Source organism: Bemisia tabaci, chromosome 7, assembly GCF_918797505.1.
Source record: "Bemisia tabaci chromosome 7, PGI_BMITA_v3".
Taxonomy (NCBI): domain Eukaryota; kingdom Metazoa; phylum Arthropoda; class Insecta; order Hemiptera; family Aleyrodidae; genus Bemisia; species Bemisia tabaci.
Window position 1 is genome coordinate 14,432,112 of NC_092799.1, and position 12,117 is coordinate 14,444,228.

The window sequence follows — 12,117 nt, forward strand, 5'->3', positions numbered from 1 at the left end:
AGGTGCTACACTCGGAACCATAGGCGGTTCTAGACCTTCATCCTTGGGGGTGCCAAGAGGTGGAAAATGTCGGAGACCGGCTCCAAAGGGGACGGTCGCTCAGGGGAGGCCTAAGTTTCGGCCCTCAAGTTTTATCCCTTCCCTACCCTCCTTTCTCTTTTTCTCTCCTTCCTCTCCACTTAAATACCTGTATATTCAATGTAGAAAATTTTTAGCAAAACTTTAAATCAAAACTACAATCTTACCATAAAAAAAACAGTGGAATCTTTGTAAAACACGGCTATCAATTTAAATTCTGTTGAAAATATTTTCAATTAATTGCTGGGATTTTTCCTCAGTGTGAGTGAATACAGAATCTTTAAAAGCAGTAATTTCACGGTTTCGATAACCGTACTTAATTTTTGCTTAGAACCGCCTATGAACTTTCGGCTTCTGAGCCCTGAACAGGCGGTATATCTGCATACACAGCCCGTAGTACAACTTTCAAAGCTGGAATTTTTTTTTTCTTTCTTCAGTGTGCGACAATTACGCCTAATCATGGGGTGCATGGGGTGCATATTTTTACAACTTTATAGAAATATTTCTGCCTCGAGGGACCAAAATACCAAGAAAAGTTTCTTTTTTAAGGTATCTTTCGCAAAATAAAATCATCGCACCGGCACAACTACTTTTGTATTGCTTAGTTGTCTAAGTTTCATGGGAAAGTATAGAGAAAGGGTTTCTCTCTTTTTTTTCTTCAATTTCAGAGATTATCTCTGAAATTGGAGGAAACTTTAAAAAAAGTACAAAAGTCTTAAACTTAAGTCCAAATGAAAAATGGTCCACCTTCGTCCAAAGAGCGTTTGAGTAAGCACACTACCCAGGAAGAAATGTCTTAGACTTTCTGAAAACGCCTACGAAAAGCACATACAAACTTGCCAGAAGACCCTACGGATTTTTCAAGAATCCATCGGCAAAAACTCGCTGTTGAAGTAGTGTACCAAAGTGCAGTTTCATTAAACAGGGTGGACGCAACCGATTTATAACGACAGCGCGCATGTACGACGCGTGATAGCATTACAAGTTCCATGCGATGGAAAAGGATAAAGGCGTGTCACATGTCAAGTTAATTCAGGAAGCTCTAAGCATTCCAATTTCTTTATTGTGTACAGCTGTAAAAGGGAATGTCGTTTTAAGCTCAATGCCAAAGATTCGAGTCCATTGCCCATAGGAAATTTTCTCCCCGGGCACGTGGCACAGTGGATCGAGTCAATAGGAGAGGTCGGATAAAATGGAAACTTAAGACGCTTATAACTCCATCTATACAAAACTTTGAGGTTCTAAAAGTGGTACCATTGGTTTCCTCGTGAATTTTTCTACGTAGAGCATCCTTTGAAATGTAAAATGTGACGAAATAAACCCCAAAATTTGCAGTTTAAGTCAAAAATTTCATGTCCGACCTCTCTAATTGACTCGATCCACTGTGCGTGGTATAACAATCGTAGAGCGCGCAACTTTAACGAAACTTTTCGCTTCATTTCTCGGTTCCTGGAATTGGAAATCAAAACAACAGAGCCCGGTAAATTTTTCAATGTTTGTACAAAATTTTCATTCATCCTTCCTTCACCATCCTTTGTCCGGTGATTTCAAAGACAACATTTTCAATCCGTGTGACAGAGGCCTCTAATTTGCAGGTTCACGCCTTGAAATGATATCCAGGGTGTTTTCCGTGGATAAAAACCGTGCACAGCAGGCCGCAAAACATTGACTGACACTTAAGTTCTGATTAAAGCTCTAATTTGCTAGTCGAAAATACGTGTAGTCACCGAAAACTTAAGTTAACTTCATCGAAAATTGGGTTCATCTGCCTGAAAAAGTTCGCTTGGCCACAATAATTGAAATCCCGTCTTTTGGGAAACATTCGAATTTCTACGACACCTCTTTCGACGAATTCACAGAATCATTAGTGAAATCTTTCATCATTTAACTTATCGCTGAAGTTACTGATACAATTATTGTAAAACTAAGTTCAACAATTAGAGACTAGTCAAGTCTTCTTTAAAATGAGCTCCATAAGAAATTAAGGATGAACTTTGAAAAGTTTTTAAAAAGGAACCCAATTTTCTGACATGACTTTTAAATTTCTTATGCGAAGAATATGCCATCACATGCATCTGCACTCAAAAGGATTTTTCGACATTGCAATCGGAAGTGCTCGGAACAGCGATGGGAAAAGGGAAAAATCGAAGTATTTCATTGAAAATACCAATTTTTGGCCATTTCAAGGGAAACGGGTGAACATCCGATTATGCGGTTTTCTTTTTTCGGTTCAGTGTACCTTGTATTAACAAGTTATATAAATATTCAATCGTTATTTAGGTCGAAAAATATAAATTTTTCAGGGCAGCCTATGAAAAATCAGTATCTGAAAGTCGGTGAGAACGAAAACACACCAACTCGGAAATTTTTAAACGCTTAATTCTCTGTCATTAAACATGGTGTATCGATTTCAACTTGGTGCTTTACAAAGTCTCTAGGTCTAGGTACTTGTCCTTTGGCACCAAAAAGGTTTTTCTTAAACGAACTTCTTCGCCCGTTGCGCAGTTTTAGGTGTTTTCTGAACAATTTTTTTTTCCCGAGTTGGTGTGTTTTCGAACTCACTGATTCATTTATCAACTCTTAAAATAAATACGCCGCGTCTGAGAGTAGCTCATTCATATTTTCACGGTTGACTTTCACTTTGCCTTCCAGCCACAATGAGGACGAGCACTTCTGGAGCAACGCAACCGTGGATGACTGGATCAAAGAGATGGGTGGCATGAGGATCATCGTAGAAAAATACGCAAACCTGACAGACAACAGCGTGGTTGGTGTCCGAGCTCCATTCCTTAGGGTCGGAGGCAACAATCAGTTCACCATGATGGAGGAACAGGCTTTCCTCTATGACTCCACCATCACAGCGCCCCTGTCCAATCCACCGCTATGGCCTTACACCATGTACTTCAGAATGCCCCACAGGTAAGCGCATCCTCTGAATTCACTGTGATAGAGATCTCGCACTGACCAACCAAGATGAAAGTAAAAGAATCACGTTGATTGCGTAAGGAGGAGCATCAGAATATTTTAAAGATAGAATTCATCGGTCAATTAATAAAATCCGGACCTTTTTTCAAAATTTCCGAGCATCAAATCACGTCTCAGTAAGTGCGGTTCATATACGCAAAATCTGAGCCAAAGAAATTTTGAAGTAGCTTTGAAAGTACGTCCTGAGAGGATACTGGAAATAGACTGCAAAACGGGAAAAATGTTTTGCGATATTTTCCAATGTACGGCGAAAACTTTCATAGATGCCCAAATTAACTTTAATACATGAGACAGCATGAATTTCAAAATCTGCAATATGCATATTTAGTCTCTGTTTCCCCTTCCTTCCGAAAAAGATTCAATTTTCCCGCCGAAAAACTAAGTTTTTGGCTTTTTTAAATCCAAGCACCTCTCCTTTCCCCCGGCTTCCCACTCTTAACTGAGATTGCAATTTTTTTAATGTCACTGTTGAATCCTGCGTATCAAATTATTGGTGCGGAACCGCGTACCAGTATTCATGAAATTCGGTACCTTACCGTTGCCAAATCGCAGGAAAAACACTTTATTTCCCAGAACTTATGGGAGGAGGGGGCTTACCCTAAATTAACTCTTCTGCAAGAAAAAAGTCCTTTTGTGACCCATGGAAACCTCTCTCTCTGGTCTGGCAGTATAATCTTGGATCATCATGTATAATCAAGCATCCCCTTGATTCTCTCCTATGATGACGTCTCTATGATACGTGAGGGCTACGCCCCCTGATCACTTCGCGGTTGAGACGCTTCGCGCCTATACAGTACATAGAGTCGTGATGGGAGAGCTGGCGCCACTTTTAAGCATTTTATAAGTCCCGAATGCCGAGACTCCTGTGTGACGCCGGGTCACACTTTCGATACATGCTCTATGGTTTTCGGTACACGGGTACCCGGTCATCCGATGTAAACAGAGGAGATAGGAATTACCAGGAATTCCACGCCGCCATTTTGGATCGAACTTGTATCGAAAAAATGACATAAGCTCGGCGCACACCAGGCTCGGAGCTCGTCGAGCAGAACATGGCCCCAGCTCTCCCATTTACACTACAACTATGTACTCTATGATTACGCGCCACTCTCATGATTTTATATTGTAGAGTAAGATTTCTGATGCGAGTTTTTCTTTGGGGTGTAGGTGTCACGGTAACCTGCAGCACTGCCCGACGCGGTCGCACGCCGTGTGGGAGATGGTGATGAACGAGCTGGACCGGCGCGAGGACCCCAACTTCGACGAGTACCTGCCCGGCTGCGCCATGGTCGACTCCTGCTCCAACATCCTCACCGGGGACCAGTTCTACAACTTCCTCAACCACAACTTCGACCGGCACTACGACCAGAACCGCGCCCCGCTCGGGCTCTACTTCCACGCCGCCTGGCTCAAGAACAACCCCGAGTTCCTCGAGGCCTTCCTCTACTGGGTCGACGAGGTCCTCGCCAACCACAAGGACGTCTACTTCGTCACCATGACGCAGGTCAGTCTCCTCTCCGCCCTATCCAGCCTCCACCCGAGGCCCTGCCTCTCCTCGATATAGCTTCACTACTGTCACGTGTTTGACGATGACCACTTCAAATGGACTGCGTTTATAGCAGCAGGGTGGCAATATTTCATGAAAAAATTAAAATCTTGAAATTTCACGAGAAACATTTCATGAAATTTTAGAAATTTATGAAAGACATTGAAAAATACCGGTCCCTTCTCGAGTTTCGTAGAATGTAAAAATTTTGAATTGTTTCCGATTTTGTGTGTTTGAGTGCGGGTTGCATACTCTAGCCCCTAAAAAATATGAAATATTTCACAGCCTCGTGAAATTTCATGGAATATTTCACTAAAATTTCCAATCTTTCATTTCTTTCTTACGTTTCATGCCACCCTGTACAGCAGAAAGGAACCAAGCCACATATTGCCAAATTTAACTGGGCAATATAATTTTTTACAAGAGAACGTTTGTGCAAATTCTCTTGAAAATTCTGAGAAATTTCCTTCGTACTATGCAGAAAATTCACTGAAATTTGCACAGAAATTCGCATAGCCGTTTTCATGTAAAAAATTACACTGTCGTCTAATCTGCCGACGTCTAAATGTCGACTAATCTACTTACTACGGCAACTAATCTGCCATTCTAAGGAAGAGCGCCGTATGAACATTCGAGAGTTGCCAAATTTCCTTCGATAAAAGGTTTATTTTTGAAGAAAATTATGGATATTTTTCCTTGAAATTTTCAGACGTTTTAGATCAAATTACAAAAAAAAAATTATCTGAGACATTGGTAGGCAAATATGCAAACATTTTCCTGATAATTAGTGATTTGCCAGGTGAAATTTGGCAACACCTGAAGGCTCATATGACGTTTTATCTTAGCAAGACAGTATTCTATTTGGATTACACTTTGCAACAAGGTACTACAATTCCTGTCTCAGTTTAAAAACAACGTACGTACCACCAATTTCCCTACGCACATAAGTGGTTTTACGGCAGTAATCACCGCACATAGTTCTAAAAATCTGCTTTTATTCTTGCGTAGGTTATCCAGTGGATCCAGAACCCACGGACCGCCTCCGAAGTGAAGAACTTCGAGCCATGGCGGGAAAAGTGTAACGTGGAGGGCCCACCCGCCTGTTGGGTTCCGCACTCCTGCCGTCTCACCAGCAAGGAGGTTCCCGGGGAGACCATCAACCTGCAGACCTGCGTGAGGTGTCCCAACAACTACCCCTGGGTCAACGACCCCACCGGCGACGGATTCTTCTAATCGATCTCACCCAGTCGTTAGTCAGCCAACCCCGGCATTGCACCAGAAGAATCGTCTTTTGAAGCCATCCCTGCCGCAGGGTCACATGTCGTAGGCAGACAGCAATCGCCGGCAATTCGCAAGACTCATGCGTATTAACTCGTCAAATTCTAAATATTTGCATCGACGTAGTTAATGTTTCATCGATATAGAACGAACTCCCTGTAGAGTACCTTCAAATCCCAGCGATACTCTCCGCTTCGCCAGGCAGCTAGTTTGGTTGCCTATCCGAACCGAATCCGACTAGGGTCACTTAAATCGCCACACGCGTTCATGTGTTGGCTGGCGCCATGTATTCAAGAGGAGAAAAACATGTTTTTGAACTTTAAGCATTACAATCCGCACTTTCAATCTTGTATATTTACTTCCGAATTTTTACACTTTTTATTCGACACAAATAGATTGCAAATTGCCGGTGATTGCTGAATGCCTGCGACACATACATTGCAGAGAATGTGCAAAATGTCGCTGAGGATGTGAAATATTGCAGAAAGCGTGTAATATTTTCTGGTCAGCTAAATTCATGTCGCGTAGTGAGTCATATTTAAATCTACCATGTATTTGATTTTATCTTTTTTGAAAGACGCCCTAAATCAGCATATATCAGCGGACTATCAGAAGTAAAATATCCCGCGAGTTTATTAATAATTAACAAGTTCATCCTCGTTTGCGTCTAACACTTTTATGGCTCGTATCTATTCGGGAGAAATCTGTCGAATACGATCCATTCTCTGCGAAGACGTTCTTTTGCTGGTTCATCTGATTGATTGTGCAACACAAAGAAAGTCTACCTCCATTGCAGCGTTGTTGTTCAGTATTTCTTAATTTCGCAATGGAGCTGAATGCATCATTTATAGTTGAAACTCAAACTAAAAGTCAGTTCTATTTATTCACCAGATTTTTTGGTATTTTCATCGTGTTGCAGTATTCATCGATTTAACTTCAATTAGTAGCCAGTTTAGTAACTACCATCGATCAATTCCTGTAATCTCGATTAAAATATCGTTAACTTTTACTCTCGCATAGAACTGACCTTACACTTTCTTTTACAAGGTGGCATTTTTTTTTAAATTCAAAGCCACCCAATAGAATGAGATGAACTCTACTCAATTCCACTCTTTAAAATCGTACTTTGTATCATTAAACATTAAATGATAAGCGATTAGCCTTTATTTGACCTTAAACTCTCTGTTAGTATGCTGCAATGTTACCACTCGCGGAACACTAAGTCATACACCAAAAACCCGGAAATCGATCAATTGCAGGATTGTGGTTTTGATGATTAAGTCCTGCAGAATAGCAAAATTAATACAAATTCTGGTAGATTTGTTCATGATCTACGAATCTTCAGGACTCTGCCATCAAAATACGATTCTGCAGACACACGCCCAACAAAACATTGCAACAGAGTCATATCACATCTACTTCCAACGACTCCATGGTGAATGGCTCCCATAAATCCAACTTAAACTCCGAGATTGAAATTTAGCATCTCCGAACAAAGCACGAAGCATGCGGTGCCGTCCAACATTAAGAGCCTTTCCGCGTGTGCGGAGAACGGTATATGACTCAGCGCAATAAATGATTGATGATTTCGGCTTGGCCACCGTTCAGTGTTCACGACCCGGCACTACCAAGCTCGGAGAAAAACCGCCTAACGCCAATGGAGTTATATTACAGATGCCGTGGTTGTACTTTTCCAGGCGCCTCGGATCTGATAATTGCGGGACGGTTTAGTGCCCGGTCTGTCAGTCGGCCAGAATTGCAGGGCGAGAATCGGTCACGCTGACCTTTGCATTATGTAAGCTCTGATGCACTATTGTCGTTAGATCAGTTCAGCCGATTCGCTGGCTCCAGCATTTTACTCAATTTTTGTTGTTACATGGCAGCTGGAATCCGTTTCGTTTTGACCCCGCGATGTTTATGACTGGAAGTTTTCAAGGTAGAATTAATTTATGACGGATCCTCTCCACTCGCAAAGAGAATGCAATCACAGACGTTTGATTCCATGTTGTTGTGCAAAAAATAATCTAACTCCGATCGAAAATCTACTTCTCAATTTGCATAACAGGGCTTTAATCCTGAGGGAGAAAAAAATCGGATACCGTACTCATCGCTAGGGACGTAATTTATGTTCGGCTGCATTATATTTTAAAATATTTTATGCGACCCTCGGGAATAAGTAAAATATATCGAAAAATAAATTAGATAAATTGTGTTGAAAAAAAAAACTCCCTCAAAGGTTTGATTAAAAAAGCATACTTACAAAGTTGCAATACTTCATCTCATCCCCAATCTGAAGTGAAAATCGGAATACTCGAGCTTTTGATGCGATAATGAAGATCTGCTACAATTTTCGTGCAAATTAGTGTCATAGATGATAGCAGAGGAATCATTATAATATGAGTCACCCGGGAAAACAATGGAGCAAGTAATGAAAATGAACTTTCGCTGTCAGCTGGTAGAGCTGACCTATTGTTGCGTCATCCAGTATAATGTCCGTGAACATTGGGAGACAGTGAATGGAAATCAGTGTTGCCGAGACTATGGAATAAATTCAACTTATCCCACTCATTCAGTGAGAGTTTAAAGCATACCTTCAGCCTCCGGTAGGCTGATTCTGTGAAGCCGATTCGACTGGACTGGACAAGTTCGACACGATATTTCATCTGCTTTGTCCTGCCAAAACGGTCGTTAAAAATGTATAGAATCATCCTGAAGGGATGTATCAACCGATTGAATGGAGGACAGTCCAATTCTCTTCCACTGATTCAATGAGTTTTAAAATTATGATTTTTATGAGAGGGATAATTAATCAGAAGTATCTCGTGCAACGCCAACCTCCTCCCCTTCATGTAAAAAAAAATGGCTGGACAGGGCTGATAAAATCTCAGTGAACGGTTTGACAACAGCGCCATAGTGTCGGAGAATCATGAAGCACAGCTCATTACACAGAAGAAATTGCAGTCTTTTGGAGGATTAATTCGCTAAGCGCAATCTAGCTCTTTTGTTCCTCTTTTTTATAAATAAGAAAAAAAGATCGTGCTCGATCAATGACTCGCTAATTTCCAAACGCCTTTGAGCGAGCAGTCTTCGAAGACTTCCTCCTTCTTGTGTAATTTTCTCGCTGCAGGAAGTGGATTTTCTGCAAGCCCTCTCTCATTGTAGCCGCGTCTAAATTCGCGTCTCGACTCGGATCGATTCAACTAATTCGAAGAAACCGTCTCTTCCTTTCCCGGAAAGATCATCGCTCGACGCTTTTGTCAGTACTAAATCAAAGAGAATGAGAGAAAAAAACACGGGAATCGGATTGTGCTGTATTCGGACATAAAAAACAAAAAAGGGAAAGAACTCACCAAATCAAAAAAAAAAAAAAAAAAAAAAAAAAAAAAAAAAAAAAAAAAATGGTAAGTAGTTTAAAAATTGTGAGATGTTTGGGCGGGACGAGTCAAGAGATAAGAATAATTAGTTTGCCTTGTTTTCACCACGAATAATAATGATTTTTTGTGCTGTTTTAGCTTAAAAGAAGAAAGGAAATCTAATAAGGCTTTATAATACGAGTTAATATCTGTTTTCAGTGTTTTGATGATACCATGTGGTCGCTGAAGTTTAATAAAAGTTGTTTTTTACCTAATCCTGAAAGCAACAATTACTTCATGTCCGCAGGCATCGTGGTAGCGATAATGATTGGTATCATCGTAATGATTACCAGAACTTTCACCTGGGTCCCGCTATAGCTCAGCAATTTAAAAAAAATATTTGAAATGTATTTTAAATCTTATCGATTGCGCATTCCAATTTGTCTTATACGTCTCACAGTTTTGGTAAATATTTTTGACGCTAAATGTACCCGAAAAGCCCTAATCTTTTTACCCGTAGTAACTTTTTTAAAAGCCGATACATACGTGCGGTTTGAAATATCAATTTTGGACGTCAGTTCATGAATGTTCGACCTGGCAGCGTGCATGTGGCTCGTAAAGTCATCATCGATCCTTAAATATAATAAAATTCCAAACCAGTTTTGTTTGAACAACATAGCTGCCACCCTTGTCATAATAAAATAATTTCTTGTCAGCCTAATGTGTACCTAGGATTGAATATAGTCCGTATCAACTGGTTCACAAATTCACCATAGCGAATGATTATAATGGGTGCTATACCAGACGTGCTAAAATCATTGTATAGTTTTTCATTAGTTGGATGGTTTCCAGGACGATTTGACAACAATGATGGTCACTGATTTTACGTTCACTTTCTCTCGATACTCAAAAAATATTAAGCTTACGGGTCGATGCGAAAGCTATCATTATGCAGAGGGCATGAACGCCGATTCTTTGCCACTGCAGATTCAGAATGATTAAAACCGGTATCTCTTTGTCATTGAATTCTATAAAAATTCATATTTGCTTTCAGAAAATGTTCAGCGTGATGTAGATAACATTGCAGCACCATGAAAAAACACGTTAAAGAGACGACTAAAGCATACATTTAAATTTAAAGTTATATTGTTACCACGAGAGTTAAGTCTCAATTTAAACTTCCACGTGTAAGGCTATTACTTGGAATGAGTCCAAAATGACAATCAATGGTATTTTTTTTCTCTTTTTTAAAGTAATTCTCTCTGATATAATCAAAGAGGAAAGACCGATAATGACAACAACCAAAAACATCTGTAAACGATAGAAACAAGTTGAAAATACTTATTCTTAAACGACTTTTCTTTTTCCTATTTACAATTCTTTGTTAAAAGCAGTACATATGTACATTTTACTGGTGGATATTTTAGAAAGTAAGACTTTTGGCCCTTTGTATTATTACCTCCCTGAAAGACACTGCGATTCTTCAGTCGGGCTAAAAAGTGTACCAAAAATGTACATATCAGAGGGAATGTGTAAATAAAACTTTCTTTTTCATTTACGTTAAGTCGTCTTTTTAAATTATTGTTAGGGAAAAATAATCAAACGAAACCTAATCTGAGGTAGTAATTTATTATAATTATAGACTGTTATATGCTGTGAGTCTTGATGACATGAAAACCATTTGAATGGTCAGTCGGATTAGAATATTACGAAAACGGAATGCCGCTAAGACGGTAGTTATTAGCATATTAGGTCAATACTGTGATGTCCGTAAATAGAATTCAACGACCTTTAAGTAAAATTAAATCATAATCAACGTTTAAATTACTCAAAAACTTAACTTTTCATCTTATCTTTTCTATTTAGTCAAAAATAGGATATCAAAGGATGAGAAAACGAGAACCATGACATTAAATCAATGATCCTAACGTTGATGAAAAACTTCGTTTATTTCAAGCCATATTATCAATGTCTATCTACTTACACAAACTTTTTGTGTTCATGATGTATAATTAGTTTATATTGTCAAAACTATCTTGACATTGGATTATTTGACTTTTGTTGTTCTACTACATGTCCATTTATTTTTACTTCAGATCCAAATTTTCTAGTTATCTATTTAAAGAAACACATGTTTGTTTCTCAAACTCAATTTTACACTTAGTTCTGCATGCAAAGCAAAGAAAAAGACAAATCTTGTAAATTTAAAATTTAGTAGTTATGAAACAAAACTGTAAGTAATAAAGTGTACATTGATCCTTAATTGACTTTTGTTTTTTCTTTCCCAATCCCTACAATTGAGACATATTTTACCAGTTAAGGTGAAATTCCGTTGGTTTAACAGGTCTCTGATTCAAGAAGTGCAACGCGGGGGAAAGATGATATACAACCGGACTCTGCCCTGATTTTGATGAAATCAGAAACATAAGCGCGAGTAAACAGGGCCGGATTTACCTACTTGCCGCCCCCTTCTCATTCGTTTTGAAACATCAATGAAACCATCAAATAAACGTGCCAGCGGGGGAGGGGTGTATAAGACGCGTTTACTGGTGTTGAACACATTTTTTGGGAAAGCCCTGTCAACACTACTAGCAAAAGTTCACGGAACTTTGCACGAAAGTTAAGTTTCGTAAACCTATCTCTGTGTGGACAAGGCCTTCCATTCATAAGAAAGAACGAAAATATTATGAAAGAACAAACATGATTTTAACTTCCGCCGCCGCGTCTCGCAGACCGCACTGTGTTTGACGCAACGCGTGAAGTATTCACGCAGTCTTGTAGTGTTTGCCGCAATGCGTGAGGTATTCATGCATTCTTGTAGGCGCTATCCGTTTCATGCTGTCCGCAATGACCGCACTGTGTTTGATGCAATGCTTG

At 39.7% G+C, this 12,117-nt stretch overlaps 1 protein-coding gene across 1 annotated transcript in view; it reads left to right on the plus strand.

Annotated features, from left to right (window-relative positions):
- The window catches only part of serp (chitin deacetylase-like protein serp), a 56,947-nt gene extending 45,444 nt beyond the window's left edge, over positions 1-11,503 (plus strand). The window contains exons 6-8 of the mRNA XM_019043811.2: positions 2,731-2,997; positions 4,231-4,567; positions 5,618-11,503. Coding sequence (XP_018899356.2) covers positions 2,731-2,997; positions 4,231-4,567; positions 5,618-5,842 — 829 coding nt within the window. The 3' untranslated portion in view covers positions 5,843-11,503. The remainder of the gene's footprint in view (positions 1-2,730; positions 2,998-4,230; positions 4,568-5,617) is intronic.
- The last annotated feature ends 614 nt before the right edge of the window (positions 11,504-12,117 follow it).